The 19,574-nt window shown below is 39.2% G+C and overlaps 1 protein-coding gene and 1 pseudogene across 1 annotated transcript; one reads left to right on the top strand and one right to left on the bottom strand.

Moving 5' to 3' along the window:
- Positions 1 to 3,038: 3,038 nt before the first annotated feature.
- On the bottom strand, positions 3,039 to 7,390 carry LOC128016537 (fibroblast growth factor 3-like). Its single transcript, XM_052601105.1, has 3 exons — positions 6,224 to 7,390; positions 4,884 to 4,987; positions 3,039 to 4,481 (listed from the first exon to the last, which is right to left on the bottom strand). The coding sequence occupies exons 1-3, from the start codon at positions 6,498 to 6,500 to the stop codon at positions 4,098 to 4,100; spliced, it is 765 nt and encodes a 254-aa protein (XP_052457065.1). The 5' UTR covers positions 6,501 to 7,390; the 3' UTR covers positions 3,039 to 4,097.
- A 7,118-nt stretch (positions 7,391 to 14,508) lies between these two features.
- Positions 14,509 to 19,574, top strand: part of LOC128016389 (fibroblast growth factor 19-like) — a 53,117-nt pseudogene continuing 48,051 nt past the window's right edge.

Below are 19,574 nucleotides of genomic sequence, written 5' to 3'. Positions count from 1 at the left end.
GACTGGTTTGTTTATACAATCCATTATCCAAACGAATCCCATGACGACGTTTCCTCCAGACAGAACACTCTCATCTCTTAACTTCAAAAAGGAGAGTTAAATACCTTCTAGACACTGAGCCTGTTACCCTAATTGCTCAATTGCTTTACCTGTAGCTAGGCTATCTCACCCATCCAGGCTAAATGTTGCTTGCTGATGGCGGACCTCTGCACACAGTAATGGGTCGTTTGTCAGGCTGTTCATTTGATCTAAGAATGTGTGGCTGGTTTTATATGTTGGCGGCACAGACGCTGATCCATTTGGATTCCCTAATCGAAAGGGCCTGTGATGCTTTATATCCACTGCTGAATTATCATGACAAAAATGCAAACTTTCTATACCAGAAGTTATATTTAGACCCACACACCATGATTGTTATAATTTAGTCTGGAGCTAACCGATAAATGAAACCTTTATATACATGAAAGTCATTGTGTTGCATTTTAAACCGAGTGTTTGTTTTCTATGCTTTTGGAAGACAAAAAATGCCGGTGATATAAGGAACAAGCAACTAAAACACAGCTGTCAACTTTCTGAAACCAAGCAGCAAAATGAAGTGAATTTAATAATAACAGGGCGCTCGGCCGCTCTCCATGGTGCTGCAGTTGCGCTCAATCAACTCAGTCCCGCCTCTCAAAACTGTATGGAAATTAGACGAATTATGTTCAGTCAAACGCTTGGGGATAAAACAATGAGATCGGTTTAGGATATTTATTGTTAATTAATAGTGGCGTGCATATGTAAGGACAGACCAACGCAGTTTCACGACCAATGTATGCTGTTTGTAACAGGTGAGGCGAATTAGATGCCATGCTCGAGGATTTGGATAAATCAGGGACGATTCCTTTAACTGTGAGTTCTCATAGTAGCTAATACAGTGATATTATCATAATGTGTTGGATTTACCGAGCAAGTGTTTAAAAGGTCTGTACCTCCTCTAAAATATCTCTACAAGTTCTTTAATTCCAGTGCACCCCAAAAATCTCATTTATGGGCATGTCAAACACATAGGTGAAAGCGTGACCTTAAAATAGTGGATTTGTTGAAAACACAACTGTCAAACCTATGATAAGGTTCTGTGATTTCACAACAAAACTGGACAGAAGTCAGTGCTTCCCTCTATAGTACACTTTTGGAAATACAGTGAGAGAAGAATTTCCAAAAGCTAACTAGCTTTTTAACCAAAAGCTAACCCCCCCCCAGACAATTAGGTCTACTCTAAAGTTTACACATCGATGTATTAATAAAGACAGAAATGTTTCATGTGTGTGAGAGGAATTTATATCCAATGCTTTTATAAAGCCTGTGCTTATAACTCAACAATTACTTTGCTCAGAGCATTTTTTTTTTGTATCATATGTAATCTATTTTAATGGGATTCGCAGTAATAACCCAGAAAAGTAGCTTAGTCTAAAATATGAAGCATTTCACATCTCAACAACCATTAGATTATGTGTCATTTTATCTGATAATAGCATTAATAAATGTAGCACACCACTTAAAATAGTCAAACTGGAAGCAATATGGTGTGATGTTAGTGCAGAGGTCAACAACTCTATAATGTCCACAAAGATGGCCAGTAGGAGGCCTGTCTGAACGAACAAAAACCCCTCCGGCTCTGCTGGGTCAATACTTGAGGAATTTCTGAAGATACCAATTAGATGGGCACGAGGAGCAGCCCTTTGAGGCCCTCGGCCTGAATCGAAGTGAATTTAATTGGAGCGGTTTTCACTATAGTGCACGGCTGAGAAAGTAGCTACTCGTTGGGTAATTTAATTATCAATCGATTTTAAAACATCGGAATTATGTTGGAAATAATAAGTTAGGCTATTTGTTTGTTGACTGTACACATTCTGTTCTCACTCGAAATGTATTACAGTCCGATCTTATGGCCTCATGTTTTTGGCAGCAGGGTTAATGAGTGCTTATGCCCTCGACATGGCGGCAGACGCATCATTGTTGAAGGCAGGTCATCAGAAGTCGCTCGATCGAGACGCTGAACCTTGGGTCTCTGTTTACTTGGTATGTGCCACTGAACTAATAGGGGCGTCGTGTGCCTGAATAGGTAGAACTAGGACCAAAGAGCACGAACAACTTTGCACACAGGTTAAACGAATTGTTTTGGACAGAATGAGTTTTTATTTTTATTGTCAGTGGTTTTAAATATTTTTGTCACCTTTATATTTGTCACAGATTATAGAGTAACAGTTGACGTCGCGGAAAGCTTTGATCTCGCCTCTTATGTATTTATGCATATGAATATAGGTATGTGAAAAATAAGCTTTCGGGAAAGCAAGACAAATGTTTATTCAAACAGTTCCATTTATCTAGATTCAAGCATTCCTGTTAAGTTATATTAGAGTTTTGCATTCATAACAAACTATAGAACGCGTTACGCTTTTTAAGACTTTTTTTTTTCATCGGGGATTCCCTTGTTTCTCAGATCACAGGCTCTCGTCGTTTAGAAAAAGGAAGGAGAATATCTCAAGCGGCACGGCTTCCCATGCAGGTTCCCCCAGAGATATGCCATTGTGACCGCCAGGAAGCTCTCCAACCTGCGAAGTATAGAATAACATGTCTTTTTTTTCCTCCTATATAGATTTCAAAAGCACAGATCTGTGTTCTTGCAAGTAGCCGCTCTTCGTGCGAAACAAATGCTGTTACAGCAAGTAGGCTATGTATTAAAACAATAAAAATAATCGTATTTTATATGAGTATATTTTACAAAGTACTTGCGTTTTGCTTTATTCCTATCGATTTTTTTACATTTTTCTAGATAATGTCACTGAGGCAGTTAAGGAGAAAGGGGGGATGGTCCCAAGAGGGAGTCCCTTTTTCTGGACCGCCGAGAGACTTCTATAGGCCTATCGATGCGATCACTATCACAGTTGCGATGAATATGTCTGCATCCATTGTCATTCATTTAACTGTCAGTTTTAATAAAGGTCCATATAATTTGTATTATGTATTCTAGAAACAGGCAATATAATAAGGTGGGAACGAAATCGAATATCATTGATCATTCACCTTATAGTATTTTGTCCAAAATGCTAGGATTCGCAAAAAATAAAAATAATGATAAAATAAAATAATATATATTTTCATATAATTTATTGGTGACATTCCTCAAGATGTTTAGCTTTCAGTGTCAAACAATGCCATGTTAATGCATTACTCAGATTACAGTGTTGAATAGCCTACAGCACAACTATGCTTCAAAGCTGATGTATTAAGAAATATGAAACTGGAGAGTCTGCTCCTATGGGATTGTTCAACTGTTCAAAGATAGCAGTGTTATTCTAACAATGACTATTAATCTTTCAAATTAAAATTAAATTAACTATTAATCTCTTCTGAAGAAAATCTTTGATATTTGGAAGTGTAGACATTATGTCATCAATAACTTAAAAACCTATAAGCAAAATAAATACGTATTTCATTAGTAATATACAAAGTACTCCTGATTGCAGTTTAAGAACAGTAGCCTATCACATGTAAGTTAAAAAGCGTATGTTTTATGTGTATGGATCTTTGTTTACTTCTTTATATTTCAATAAGGAAAAAGTGCTTGTCTGTACACCACCTATAAAGCCATAGTCCAATACATAACACATCATTGTGGCATTGTCAAGCACTTGAACATCCTAATTTACCATTACAAACATTTACTCTGTTATCTTGCTCACATAAAAAAAAGTAAAAGACTGTACAGCTATGTACAATAATTACACATCTTTAGCAGAAAAGACTTCAAAAAGTATGGACATGAAAAAACGCAAAAGACAAAACTTTCAGTAGTATTAATTTGGTCGCATGAACCTATTTGGACTGTCACTGTTTTTCAGATGCTGGGCTTTAAACGTCAAAGGAAAAGGATGTTTCCCTTCATTCTCAACCCTTCTTGACACATAATTCCCCCAAAGTTTTATATATATATGTATGTATGCATGTATATATTGAAAATCATCCTCTCCCAAGAAAATTGTTCCATGTGACTCCTTTGATCTGTTGGACTCTCAGTGGCTTTAGATCTTTTCTCCATCTGTGTCAAGAGAGTGTTAAATGTCAGCCCTTGTGCTTTGGCTCTTGGAGCCCCTGTGGCGTCGTCTTCTGCGTTCTGCCCGACCCACAGGGGCTCTGTGAGAGCCGGCCTGGTGCCGCTGGCTCTCTCTGAGCTTGCGCACCATCTCATGGTCCTTGTTGCCCAGAACACGGGGCAAGAAGAGGGATGCTTTGTCCGTGCTCCTTGTCTTAAAACCCCTCCTGGGCCGGCCCTTCCCATTGATGGACACGTACCACTGCCTCTTAGAACTGGCACGCCGCTTGCCGCCCCCTGCCCCTGTTGGGGGAGGCTGGGTGGTAGCATGGTGCCGTGACGCGTAGGTGTTGTAGCCTAGCTCATGAATGCGCTCCAGAAACTCACACTCATGGTTGAAGACTTCCTGAAATGGTTAAAAAAAATAATTATTATTTATTTTTTTAATTTTTTTTAATTTTGACATTCATGACTGGACCTGGAACAAGGTGGTTCAATGCACCCACAAAAACTTTAGATTTTTATGTCCTCTCCATTTTGTAGAAAAGTCAAAATTTAATCTGGTCCAATATCTCCACAAATGAAGTATCTGCATCTCAAACACTTACTAACCTGGCAGAAGTAAGAACCTCCTATGTGGTTATCACTCAGTAATCAAACTCTCAGTAATCTAGTAGCATGTGAGCATGCTCGTTCCTCATGAAAAACACCCCCATGTGGTGATAGCCTCAAATAGCCCCTCTTGTTATCTGATCCTACAGCTAGCGAAGTTCAGCTACTTGATTTTCCGACGTGACATAACACTTACTGAAGCATACAGACGTCCTTTCTCATTCATAGCCAGGTATCTTCCCGAAAACAGGCCCTTGATCGCCACGACACCCACATCCACAGCTGTGATCTCGAGTATACCTAGAAAAAGAGTGGAGCACTAGTTAGTGCGGATTTTAGAAATGGGGAAAAAATCATTTACGGCAGCTTTTCAAACACCATAAACATTTGTAGGATTCAATCAAAGGTAAATCGAGTTCGTGAGTTTTCACAAATCTGTCAAATTTTAGCTAGAGTGAAAGTGTAATTTTATTCACTTCTATATGAACTGTATTCGATTAGTTGTGTTAATAATTCATGAAAAATACAAATTACTGTTAGAAGTGTTTTATAGGCATAATATAATTAAGTCTATTTAATAAAACATCAATTAATGTTTTTTTTTTTCTATAAATAACAATTATTGATTTATGTCTTTAACTTATCAATAAAAATATCCTATCATTAAGCACTTGCTTTAACCCTACAATCTAACACACGTTTAATATTGAATAATTAAGCATGGGAATGTATGTTTTTCCATAAGTTTAATGTATCCTAAATATTATGGCATATGCTGTTTTAAATTGTATTTTATTGTTACTCAAGTTTTTCGTTGATTGAGTCACAATATACACACGCTGTCAGGTTAGATAATACTACAAACACTAAACGCCTCTTAAAGAGGATGTTTATTCATCCCTTTTTTTCCACTGATTAATGGCTCTCTTCATTCCTCTGTTTCGAATAATCATCCTTTTACGTTGGATAAACACATCCGTTGTCTAAGTCATTATGTTAAACTGTCTGTCGAATCCTGTTTTCATATGGTAATTGTCCAATGGCATACGGATTTGACTAACTGGAAAACTAAGACAGATAAACGAATGCTGTAATTTAAAGAACGATCATTTAAGATTGTAATACAGGCTATGCAATATGCCACTCTCTGACAATTGTCCTTACGATGTAAATTATACAAGAAAGGTCATTTGGAATGTCTCGTTACAAAATAAAGCAGTAGGCTACAGTTTTCTGTTCCAGCTGGTTGATTTATTTTAAAATCCTAATTTTTAACTTTTAGTTACAAGCTGTGCAGTCCGCATCGTTTAATCTTCATTATACATTGGTAAGAATACTGGTTTAAAATGTACTATATTCGTCAAGTGAATTATTGTTCGATGTTAATTGTTTAATACGCAAGGCGTCTTCCGAATATTGTCAGCGCACAATGTTTCCCGATGTACATTTGCACAATTACGCAAGTCTCGTGAGCTCTGATCTTACCGCACAGAAATTGTCATTCACAACTATGAAACCCGAGAACGGTGTACTCACTGAAAGGATTGTTTTCATCAAGAGATCCGTCTATTTTTCCGTTCGGGTGAATTTGCAAATGATATTTTGTGGCGCAGTAAAGTTTTCTGCGTCTTGGAGCTCCTCCGAGGTGCTCGTAAACCCCGCCGCGTCCACCAGCATCTCGCCTCTGCCTTGGGTCACACGTCTGGCCCCTGACACAGGGCGCCCTTGGGGTCCTGGTCAGCCCCGGAGCCAGAAATTCCTGTAAACTCGGATCCAAGGAGCTCAGTAAAAGCAAGAGCAGAATTATAACCATTGTGGCATGGCGGGATATGGGCAAAATCTCGCTGAAATGGAAAGAACTGGCACGCGGGGTCCCATCAAAGAAGTATCATTTGTAAGTGATCCAGTCGAATGAAAATTAAAATAAAAACTTGCTGTATCCCTCTGTCCTCTCTTTAATATGTCGCGGTCATCTGTTAAAGCCGGCTTGGTGGCCACAACATGGGTTCGTCTCGTTGGTGCTCATGGGTTCCAGTCTGCTCTCCAAGCAGACTGTATCTGACCGAGGAGGAGAAAACAGCCAGTCGGTTTCACAGGGAGCCTATCGTGAGATTTCGCTTATCGACAGTGTGCACAGAAATAAAAGAGCCCTCCTGCAACAATAGCCCGAACCCCGACCAATTGATACAAAGGAAAAGGGGAGGCAAGGTATCAGTCTTGTGTGAACCATGAGGTTGCAGCGTGGATAAAATTACACAGCACTACAAACGGTGGCTTACAGAGGAAAACCGCATCACAAAGAGAGAGCCATCCCAGGGCAGAGTTTGCTTCTTTTGAAACATCCGAAAAATTATATTTAAACATGAACACTTGCCTCGGGGAGAGCCGCTATTGATTCTCTTTTCACGCCTGTTGGCACATTTAAACAGTGATGTTAACATTCATAGACATATGCACGTGGCTTTCAATGATAGCCATTTATGTATGGAATGTTTCTGACTCATAAAACAGTGACAAAAAAAGTCTAGACAATAGGCTAGATAAATCAGTTAGTCACTTGCAATGGAAAAAGTTTTGCTAATGCGTTTATTAGATAAATATATTTTTACGCAATTCAATTGCGAATTAGGTGCACAGTAATTAACAGCGATTTTATTATTTTAAATATGACCCCAATCATGATTCAGGCACGTCCAACCCCCTTTTAAATCTATAACAGCTTTAATGCGTTATTACATTGATGCGGAGTGCTTTCTGTATACAGCCCATTAAGTACATTTCAAAAATTCATTCAAAACATTTTATAGGCTATAAAGCACAGGTTTTGAGAGTATAGTTAGGATGATGCACGAGAAAATAAATAAATAAATAAACAATCAAGTTTGTTTTCCCAGTCATTGCAATCTGTAAAAATCATTCGGCTACATTTTGAGAAGAATAAATCCAAAAGCCGTTTCCAGAAGATTCTATCTATTTTTTGGGAGGGAAAAAAAGATATTTCGTTCCCTCTCAACTCATTTCACGCTACTTTTTCTTTATCAATCCAACAGGCCATGGAAACAGAAACAGCGGTATACCTGACATGCATCTTCTCTCAGGAACCAGGCTGCAAGTGCGACTCAAAGCCCCACAGTCACTTACACTCAAGCTCCTGGTGTGTGCTCGAGTGGGTGGAAGAGTAACACGCAAATGAATTCTGCCTAAATTGCTTCCATCTTGGTCGCATTATGGTTACCATTCTTGTAATTAGCACTTGCCACCATCATCTACAAATCTCACTGCCCTTTGGCGTAACACCAGCGCATGCTAGAAAACCTCGTGGGAAGGCACCCTTCATTCATATTCTCTTTACATCACTTGGCTTCCCTGACTGTTTGACACACAGTTTTGAAACAGGTAGCTGCACTTATTAGTATATATATACGAGTCTACTGATGTAGCTACATCATGAGCCGCTCTGGGGATCATCTCTGAGAGAGACGCTCTTGATGTGGTTTGATCCTGACAGAGGGTTGCTTTTCTGATGTGGTCGGCTGTTTCTTTCTGGACGTATTTTAATTACGGCCCACAACCGCCCACAAAGCCCAGCAGTAATAATCAGTATGAGAGGGGGTGGAGTTCACTCAGGATGTCGCCGATTATTTTGAAGCTGAACGGTTAAATCGTACCATGTCAAAGTCGTTTTCTTTATCATGCCCTCATTTATCTCTTTAACTTCTTCGCGAAGCTGGGGAATGTTGCGAAATTGGATGAGCTGTAGAAGTTTAACCAGTTTGATCAGTAGGGGTGTAATTAATATCATGATAGTTTATCATTGGATTTCTGCGTAAATTAATAGATGTTAAATGACATAACTGGTATCATCAGAATAAGTAATTTATCTCGTTCAATTTGATATATAATAATATATAGTATGCACACATTTATCATCTACATGTTCAAAAAGCCTAATAATATCTGGCTGAGATTAATACAATTTAAGAAAAATATGAGTTCATGTTTTTTTTTTTTTTTTTTTTTTTTTTTTACATCTTTCTGTATTTGTTGAATTAAAATATATTCCATATGTACACCATTTTGAATTCAGATGTTTTAAATTAAATAAGGATGTGTCATAACAATTATTAGCCTACCATTAACATATAAAATGTCTTTTTTTATTATTATTGCTATTACAGCTCACCCTGGAAGTGTAACCGGTACTCTTTGTACTCTACATCAACTTATGGCAAAAGTTACATTTATGGCAGAAATGTGTAGCAGATAATATAATATTACATAAACATTTGAGATACAAAGCACACAACTACAAAAGTCACTGCTAAATGAAATGTGTTTTGTGAAATGTGTCTACTGTATTTTTATATGTGGATATGCACATGCTTTCTGGTAGTTACAGATCATGTAGTAATATGTTGTGATATTAAACCTTTTTATTTGCAAAAATATACTTAGCAGTGTCGATCTTGTCACTCAGCTGTTAAAATTGTAAAAGGACAAAGCAGAGTTCAAATAGATGAAGCAAGTATTTACTATTAAATACTACCCTTAATACTATTAATTAACCCATAATATTTTTTTATTCATTACATGTATATAAAATGCAAATACTTAAAGTCATATTAACAATGGCATATTGTACATTGATCTAAACTGTAAAAATGTGTTTGGTTCTGGTTGATTCTGTGATGTAAATCAATAATTTGAATTGAATAAACGTAGTGTGCATGTTACCACATACGACTAAAGACTGTTACAGTGAATAAAGTTTCCAAGCAAAACAAAATTGGCTTTAGCTTGATGCCATAGAAGAAGGCTTTATGTTCCAAACAATGTTCTGAACTTTTCATTTTTATTTTTTTCTTAAAATCATGTACTGGTGCTTTAAAGAACATATCAAGAACAATTTGTTTAATTTTAATTTAATCTATAAAAAAATATCTGTTTGGATTTTTTTTTTATTTTTTTTTTACAAGATTCCCCCAACACCCTTTGCAGAAAAGGAGGTACCTCAATCCAGACCAAATCAAGGTGATCTCTGAACCTTTTCTGCAGTACTTTTTCTTATAGCACCTGTTTTTTTTTTTTTTTTGCACTAGTGATCTGAGGGCCTGACTAGAGCCAGACGGGAATGCCTCTCGTCCCCTGACAAATCACTGTTGAGCCCCTTTTGTCCGGGTTTACTTTGATCTCACCTGCTTGTCAGGGGCTCAAAAAGAACTCCCGTACAGTCCCAACACACTGCAAACAAATTGGCAACCACTTTATTCGTATACCTCATTCTGCTCACTGATGTGATTTTGTCTTATTCTTTTGCCAGAGAGCAATCTTTAGCAAAACCCCACATCCCATCCTCGTCCATCAGGTTACAGCAGAACAATGGAAGGGGAGATTTACGGAATGATTTTATAAATGCTGGCCGTAGCGGCTCAGTGCACCTTTTTCTTCATAGCCTGCAAGATGTCAGAAGTGTTGGATTTATGTGGTCAAGACAAGCCCAATTTATCTGTCAGGGTTGAACATGCCAAAGGACACTTTTATTTGCTTTGAACTGATTTTAATGCATCACCCTTAATACTGATTCCAGTTCCCAAGAGACAGATCATCTAGCTCATGACACACACTTTTCCATAAATCTCAGTGACGGCTCAAAGTGATTTGCCAGCAGCAATTCTCTCTCTCACTCTCTCTCTCTCCCTCTCTCTCTCTCTCTCTCTCTCTCTCTCTCTCCTGCATTGCCTCTCTTCTTTTTTTTTTAATTTCACTCTCACACTCTCTTTTCCTCTCCCACACTACGTCTTGAAACCAGATAGGTCTTCCTTATACCTCTGCAGCCCTTTGATTCTTAGCTGCAGGTCACAAATACCTTTTGGGAGGACAGTGGATTTCTCTGCACCTTCCAACAGTAAAATGATTGTGGTGGCCTGTAACTGTATAAGGCATCAATGGTTGTCACACTGAGTGCTCAGCGGAGAGTGTGCTGAGTGATGAAAACAATCAACACATTTTACATTCACCACAAATTTGCAAAATGATTTGTGTTTGTATGTGACAAAACCGATCGATTTCGTCTGCTGTTATTGTCCTTATATTGAATTACAATCTCCAGTACAGTGCCAGTACTGTCCCTTCCAGCTCTTTCTGTTCCACTCTCCAGTGGAGCAGGAAAACAATGTCATGCCACCACTGAACAGCTCACTGCTCAGGCCGACAGTGACGAAGCAGCTGTCAATGACTCATTTGAAACTCAATGTCACCTAATTTCCCTTAAATATAAGGCCATTGACAGAGGGGATGGGGTCCCCAGCAGGGGCCAGTGCATGTGAAAGGGCCATGTTGATTGTGTAAAAGATGGATGGCAGAGGAGTATTTGCTGCAAACTGCATTGTTCCCATTTCTCCTTTTCAAAACTTCATGGCAACATTTATATGGACCCTCTCTGAGCTTTTACTTTCAAACACCTTTTGTTCTTCTCTAAACCTACTTAAATATACTTTCGCGCACACACACAGTATCAACTGTTATTATAATATATAGTTCAACCAAACATGAAAATTCAGTCAAGATTTACTCAAACCTGTTCCAAACCTGTATTACTTTCTTTATTCTGTGGAAAACCAAAGAAGGTAGGAATAGGTGTTTCATTTTTTTTTTTTTGCAAATATTTATTAAACACTAAGTCTCTTCCTTAGTTCATAAGATGTAAATACATATATGCAATTTGTAAAAAGTAAAACATAGGTTAACAGTGGTCTTATTATTTAATCAGTTGAGGTGTTTACATAAAGATTAATCTATCTGATCACTAATGGATTATTTGGGTGCATGTAAACATAGCTATTGAAAGTCATTGGACCTCAATCTTGTTTGGACCCCAACATTCTTCAAAATATCATGCTTTGTGTTCCATTGAAGAGGGAAAGTCATACAGGTTTGGAAAGACATGGAATAATTTTCACATTTATTTATCATAGAATTTTCATATTTATTTGCTTCATCATTTTATTCAGGATTGGTTTGTATTTAACTACAAATGCATTAAAACAGATTATATATTTATCAGAAGCTGTAATGAAAAAAACTTATATGGTGGGATAGAAATAGATATGTTCTTCAATCCCTAGATTTACGATTCTGCCTCTGCTAACATAAGTGAGAAGTCTCACAGGGTGATGACGGAGGCCACAGTGACCCAAAGAATGCCACGTGCAGCCACCACACGCCTGTCACCCCTAGGATCAACCCAGTCCCGTTAGATTTTCTAGTGAGTAACAGCCACTAAGCATAGTTACTGTACTTAATCTTATTTATTGTGTTATTCCAGCTTAATCAGAAAGCTTAAGCGTGCTACCAGTGCAAAATTGGAGTACTGACAGAATCCTGTCTAGAAAGCACTTAACACCATGGTATTGTTTGCTGATGTCTTTCAGTGGTCTAAAAGGCATCAAGACCCCTTAATGTTTATGCTTCTTGTTAGTTGTGGTTTAACATACACAACACTTCACAGAGCACTTTTGACATGCCTGACATTAACATTCAGTGACACACTGACATGGTAAGATGTTGTTATGGAATCAGAGAGCCTCTCCTCAACAAAATCTGATCACAAGTGGTCACAAGAGAGGCATTTAAGATGCTTGTTAATAACAGGTGTAAATGGCAATTTGTCTCGGCTGACCACTTGTAATTTGATCACCCAAAACAGATGTTTTCTGCTTTCCCCACAATTATAACACTGAGATGTATTATTATAATATTATATAATATTATAATACTATTTAATATAATATATAATAATATATTATTATTATACAATATGAAAAGATATATGTATATACACTGTTATACAGTTTTATTTATTTTATGTATTTATTTATTTTTATTTTATTAATTTTTTTAAATGATTTTGGACAAATTTATAAGTTTGTAATTCAAGAAGTGTATTCATTTAACGAGGATTTATTTTCTGAAAATATTTTCAGTTAAATTTATTTGAATAATTATTATTTATCCAAAATGAGTGTCAAATCAATACAATGCTTACTTGAAGAGTAACATATTTTATTCTGTTATATTCTACATTTTTAAAAGAAAGGTGCTTGTACAATGTAAAGCTGAATATGCCTACAGTGTGTAAAAATGTCAAAGGCCAAATACTTTGGTTCACTCAGAAGACAGAGTGAATCTAGGCCACTGTAACATTTTGTCAAGGGTTAAATTCAGATGAAAGTGTTTGTTGGTGATTGAGGTGATAAGAATGATTGACTGGTGGATGAATTTTGCACATCTGTTTCCAGGATCTGTCCACACATGAGTGACAAATCACATTTTTACACAACCTCTAAACCTCAACAAGATATGGGACTGTTCACTCTTCTTCCATCCAGTGTGGCATCATGAAACACTGCAGTGCAAACCAGGCTGAATGTGGCTCTCAGTAATGACCATGAAACTGGATATACTTCTTTAAGTTCAGCAGATGTGGGGGTGCTCCCGTTGCCTCTTTTCCAATATATACATATTTGCAAAAAAAAAGAAATGTATATATACGGTATATATTTACCTGTGAGCAGTTGTAGAATGTTGTATATATAACTCACAGTAAGCTATGTTAGTTAAAAGCCACCTTGTTGTCTGATCATATAGTGTCATGAGGGTCTTGACTGAGTCTGACAGGTCTGTGCCAGGGGTGTCTGCTGTGAAGGAGGGAAGGACGTAGAGACACAAGAGATTGACAAATAACAGTCTTTGATAATCCAAATATGGATAACACTGGGCAGGCAGTAACACACACAGAGCACATAGTAAAGACGACACCGGACAAAGGCACGAAGGAACTGACTTAACGAAGGGTTATAATTGAGACACACCTGAATCAAATCATACAATCACACAAGGGAGAAACTTGGTCAAGAGCAACACATGGTGAGTAAAACACACACAGACAGTCCAGGGGCATGACAGTTCACCCCCTCTCCAGACGGTGCATCCTTGCACTGCAGGAACAATAAAGGGAGGGACAGAGGGGAACGCAGGAAGAGGTATGGGTGGATGACGGACAACCAGGATGAGGACAGCAAACAGAGTCAAGGGCAGACCAGATGGAGGGAGGAGCCAGGAGGAGCCGGGAGGGACTGCCACAGGAATGAAGGCGGCCAACGGTGGAGCCAACGGAGAAGACATGTTGTAGGAGCCCGAGGCGGAGAAGAAGAACTGATGAACCAGGGCGATGAGGAGGATCTGGAAGGCCGCAATGGAGCCGGAGTGACAGAGGACCCAGGAGGAGTCAAAGGGAAGGAGGGGCCTGACAGAGCCAGAGGGATCGAGGGACAAGGCAAAGCCGGAGGACTGTAGTCCTGAGGCAGTAGATGGTCAACAACTGACCAAGGCAGAGCCGAAAGGAACGAGGAAGCCCAGCGGATCTAGGAGCCATGGTGGAGCTGCTGGGTTGACGGGCCGAGGCAGAGACTGAGACTCAAAGGTGGAGGCGGAGGCAAGGGATACTCCAGCCATGTCGAAGATGGAGACTGGCAGACCTGTGGTTCTTGCAACAGAGAGATGGTTGGCTGAGGGTGGGCAGAGGGGCTCTCAGATGACAGTGGTGGAGGAGGCAGGAGGCTGGGCATTTCTGAGCCTCTGGGCTCTCTGTGCTTGTGTTCACTATCCACACATAGGGAGGTAGGAAGGGCTTTCTTCAGTGCTCTCGTGCTCCACTGTGGAATCCTTCATGGTGGGCTTCGTTCCCGGCACTCACTCCTGGTCAGACATCATATGAGGCTCTGGCTCCAGGGTGATCCTCAGCTCTGTCGTTCTTTATAGCGATGGCTCAGTTGGTCATGGTGGACTTTGGCTCTCCTTCTGCGGTGGGCTCAGGCTTTGGTTCCACTCAGCTGGGTGATGGTGGGCTCTCTGGGGTGGTGGACGGCGCTCTGGACACTGTGTTTTGGCTGGCATTGTAGTATGCGCAGAGTACGTCGTCTGGGTAGCTGTTGTGATGAGAGATATCCAGGAACAAACTATTATGGTCCTCGAAAGATCTCTCCCCCTGCTTCAGCAGGAGGAGGAGCTATTCAGGACAAAGGAAGGCATATAAGGGATCCATGGGGGAAAACCAGAAAACAAAACACTGAACAAAATGCGGAAACAAAACTGTGAAGAAACACGCAACTACACCTTTTTTGTTGTTGTCGTTCTGGTGTTCTGTCAGGGGTGTCTGCTGTGCAGGATCGAAGGACACAGAGATGCAGGAGATTCTGGAAAAACAGTCTTTAATCATCCAAACAGGGGTAACACAGGGCAGGCAGGAACACATACAGAGCACATGGTATAGATGACACCAGACAAAGGAACAGAAACACTTTAAATATAAGACCTAATGAAGGGTAATAAACGAGACACACCTGAACAAAATCATACTATCACACAAGGGAGAAACTGGGTCACAGTGAGCACACAGGGAGGAAAAAACACCCAGACAGTCCGGGGCATAACAGTCTGAGTACAGTGGAGCAATGACTTGTTACCTTGCACTGGCCCATTCCTTTGCCTTTTCCGGTCACAGTGATCCAACTCCAGCGTGTGACACTGGTAAATAGTTTATTAAATTAGCTAATGACAGCTAAACCAATGGAACTGGTTGATCACCTCCCAAAAATGGGCTGCAGGTCCACTATTTTTGGACTATGCACCATGCTGTCCTTGGAAACCACTTTGCAAGATACAAGAAATTTCAACCCAGACTACATTAAATATGGTAATAGTTTTGGTGGTTTTTGTTTCCAGCTTGTAAAATCTGTTGACATAAACGAACACATATTGTATTTGAAATTTGGTCTATATACTAAAAATAAAGGTTCCGAAAGGTTTTTTTTTTTTTCACAGTGATGCAAAAGAAGAACCATTCTGGGTTCCCCAAAGAACTTCTCACTGAACAGTGTAAAGAACACTTTATGTCATCTAAAGAAATGTTTTCCACTATAATGATCCTTTTTTTTTTTGTGATGGAAAAGTTACATGGATGATAAAGGTCGTTCAAGGAACCAATAAACAACCTTTATTTTAAAGAGTCCAGAGTTGTTGGTTTCTTCCGAGACATTCACTGTATGCTCAGTTTTAAGACACAGTAAGACTCTGAAATTGTTGTTGCTTCCGCTATTATTAAAGTCCTGAGTCTGAGTACAGTACTACAAAGAGATTATGTTCTGCATACATTTATGCATTTAAAAAAAAAAAACTAGACCCTGTGAAGCATTAATCACTTGTTGCAATGCTAAATACACTCTATGCAGCAGACACATAGCGAAAGGCAATAGCAGGGCAGAGGTTTTGTCTCCGTTGAGACCTGAATGCTGGTTTTTGAAGAGGGGGATTAGGATGAACTTTGAATTCACTTTTTAAAAAAGACTTGACCTACTCTTGTAGGAGACATAGCCACTTATCAAAACTTTAAGAATGGCTAATGCTGCTGCAATAACTCGCTAATTTACTGGCAAAATAGTATCCTGTGCTTAATTACAGAAAATAAGTTACTGTAAAACGTGATAGTGGCCTACTAGTGAATAAACTATTCTTGTAACATTCAGGTAGGAGACCATGAACTCGGACAGGGACAAACTATGCTGTACCCCTTACCCCTCCTGGCCAATCACCGTTATGCTCTTGGACACAGCACTTAACCTCTGGATGCTCCAGGGCATGGTTATTTCAGAAAAAGTGTCTGCTGAAATTGTTTTTCTTTTCTTTTTTTTTTTTTTTTTACTGACACAGTTCCAGTAATCTTGAGTGGAACAATAAGGGTTGAGAAAAATAATGTATCTGGCAAACTTTTGAATGCACTGCCTAATGATAAATTGGCAAAATGAGATTGCAAAAATGTATCTAAATGTGCGAACCTTTAGCAATGCCAACAGATATCATATTGCAAGTTCATAGTAAAAGTAACTTGTTACCTTATTCTAAGTAGATTAAAAATTCTACAACTCTGTGCAAAAATAGACATGTTAGAGCTGACTAAATAAGCAAACACAGCCGGTAAACTCAGTCGGTGTCACCTCGCTATGGCCTAAATGGTGCTGAGGGCATGGGAGCTGGCTGTGGTGGACATGCAGTCAAGCTGTTTTTTTGGGCAGTGTATAATGACACAATTGTTTGTCAGTCTGGCTAAGAACAGGTGTTATGGAGCTGGAGACTGTAAAGCTATAGAGGCCAGTGGCCTTGCTCTCTGGTTTCATAGTGGGGGGCTTAAAATCCTCTGATACCTTTGACATGCTGGGTTGCAACCCTAGAGTATGTGTTTGTGTGTGCTAACTTAAAATCCACCTCTTTTGAATTAGACTGCAAAAGCCAGTTCTTATAAAATCTACTTTTATGTGTGCAGTTAAATAATCTGGAAATCAGGTTTAAATACAATCAAATGTGAAGCATTATAAAGGGCCAGAAACACCACATGAAGAGTTAAACCGATCAGCTTTTACAATTGCTTTGGAAATGGTTTTGAACTATGTGCAGTGTTAGCCACAGGAATGCTAATGTTTTCCATCACCAGATCTCATTATTTGTCACCAAATACTATGTAACTCCCCCATATGCCTAGTGGGGAGGTATCTGAATGTTTGAGTAATTAAATGTGACAGTGCAGTCATGGCAGAGTTTGACACGAGAGAGAGACGTAGAGCCGGACATGTTGGAGGAGGAGTTACTTATTGCTCTTTTCCGCTTTGCGTGACATTAAGACTGAGAGGAGGCAGGGAACCATTGTCGACATCAGCAAAGGTGAAGGGTTAAGTGTTGTTGGTTCACCCCAAAAATAGAGTCTGGGACGCAGCCTTTGTATGGTATGAGACTGGTTCTTACTTTCAGCACAATGATAATGATTTCTTTCTTTGCCACAACCACAACAACTTGTTAGCCTCGTAGCTTATCCTGCTAGCCCTACACAAATGTGTGCTTTCATATATTCTTTTGGGTATTGCTTTTGGGTACATCTTTAAGTATGTTCTTTATACAAACAGTTTCAGTTTTCCTCAACCTAAGACATCAAAAGAATATTCGGAGCCATATTTGTTGAAACGTTTTCACATGTTTTGTCCTCTGTGAGAGAAAAACCCTTGTTTTCCACATGACATTTCAAGTTAAAATGGTATTAGTGTAAAGTGCCCCAAAGAAAAACCTGATGCCATTTTTACTGTATTTAATATTCCTATACATCAACAATGGGTCTGTCTGGGAATCAAAATCACACTTTTGCTTTTGGAAAATTAAATAATATATAAACTAAAACCATATTTCCCTCCTATGACTCAACCCCTACTCACCAAAACAGACACAGACAGAAATGAGTTGAGTTGCTGGGTTGGATGATGTTGGGTGGTGGGGTTAGCTAATGAAAAGCAGAGCTCTTATTCAATGAGCCATATGCTACTAGTTTTTCAAACTCCCAGTGAGGAAGTGTGATGCTGTAATGCTTAGCATACCCCAATAAAGTCCAGGACATCCTGTTTGAAGACTCTATTCCCATATCAAACTGAGCTTGGAGCGGTGTCTACACCTCCATGAAGGGGTGCTTGCCGGCAGGCAGAAGCCTTCATCCATGTTTTTTCTTGTGTTGATTAGTATCTCTGGGAACTGGTGGCATTTAGCTAGTAACTATTATAATGAGGTTACAGTGAGATCAGTAGGAGCAACAGAAAATCCAGACATGCCCCTCGAAGTTATGTACTACATATGCTGTTAGAAAAAAAAAATGGTAACCTTGCTAAATAGTGCAGCATAGCAGGATGCAGCATATGTTTTGGATGCTAGTGTGCTAGTATTCCTCCCTGGCTTCGTAAATACCTCACCCAGCAAGACTACTTCAATAAACCAGAAACATGCTGGTCAACCAACTATGTGTGCGCTCCACAAATAAAGTGATTTGGACCAATATGGCGTTCTTCATTGATAATGTTTTATAAAAATTTGTGTGGGCTGTATGCCATGGTCAAAGTTTTTTTTAAATTTATGGCAGGACATTTCTCGCAACAAGATAATGGCAGGATCACCTTGCTATTGTTTAAAAAAAACATTTTGATTTCATAAGCCATGTTTATCATAATTACTATTTTCAGAGTTATGGTTAGAAATTTGAACAAACTCCAATGCAAAGTATTTAACTTTGGCATGGCATAACAAACAAGACTTACACTGAATGAAACACCTAGCAATGGGCTCTTTTGACTTGGGCTAGTAAATAACCACCCAGAAAAACTTAGCTACACCACTGCAACCACCCAAAATACTTTTATATCTTTATAAAGACATTTGGATGGGCAGTTACTCTACTGCTTGTTATAGGTTGACCAGAGTTTGTTAACTTTGCACAACTGTTGCAAAATCCAGTTGCACCTCCTGAGATAATAAAGTCATCTGCACTTAGTAGGGAATGTAATTTGATATCCTGAATTAAATCAAACCTGTTCCTTCTGGTACAATTGTAATACAGCACACCTGAGGAGCACATTTCAAAGAAAAGACAGTCATCACTGGAGAGGCAACCCATATCAAGAGTGTATCAGGACTCATTACCTAAAAGTACGGCAGAGTCTGTATTGGTGTAGCTTGTTGTCTCGTGGTCCTATGGTAAACTGAGCAGAATGTCCAAATGATTGTCAATCAGAGGTCAGTAGCAGGGAGCAGCCAGACAGGTGGGTCCGCCCCTCAGAAACCGAATAGGACTCATGGGACAGGCCTTTACTTTTGGGCCAGCTCTGCTCCAGAGGGCCAGGGCCATTAGCTGCCTTAATATTCTGCATTACCTTTCCAGCCATTTGTTGCCCCTTTTGTTGTGATACCTACTTAAAATATCAAAGCCTGTGAGAGCCTCAATGAGACATTTGAAAACTGAGAAATG

This window comes from Carassius gibelio, chromosome A7, assembly GCF_023724105.1.
Source record: "Carassius gibelio isolate Cgi1373 ecotype wild population from Czech Republic chromosome A7, carGib1.2-hapl.c, whole genome shotgun sequence".
Taxonomy (NCBI): domain Eukaryota; kingdom Metazoa; phylum Chordata; class Actinopteri; order Cypriniformes; family Cyprinidae; genus Carassius; species Carassius gibelio.
The sequence above is the reverse complement of the archived record's forward strand: the minus strand, read 5'-3'. Positions and strand labels throughout refer to the sequence as shown.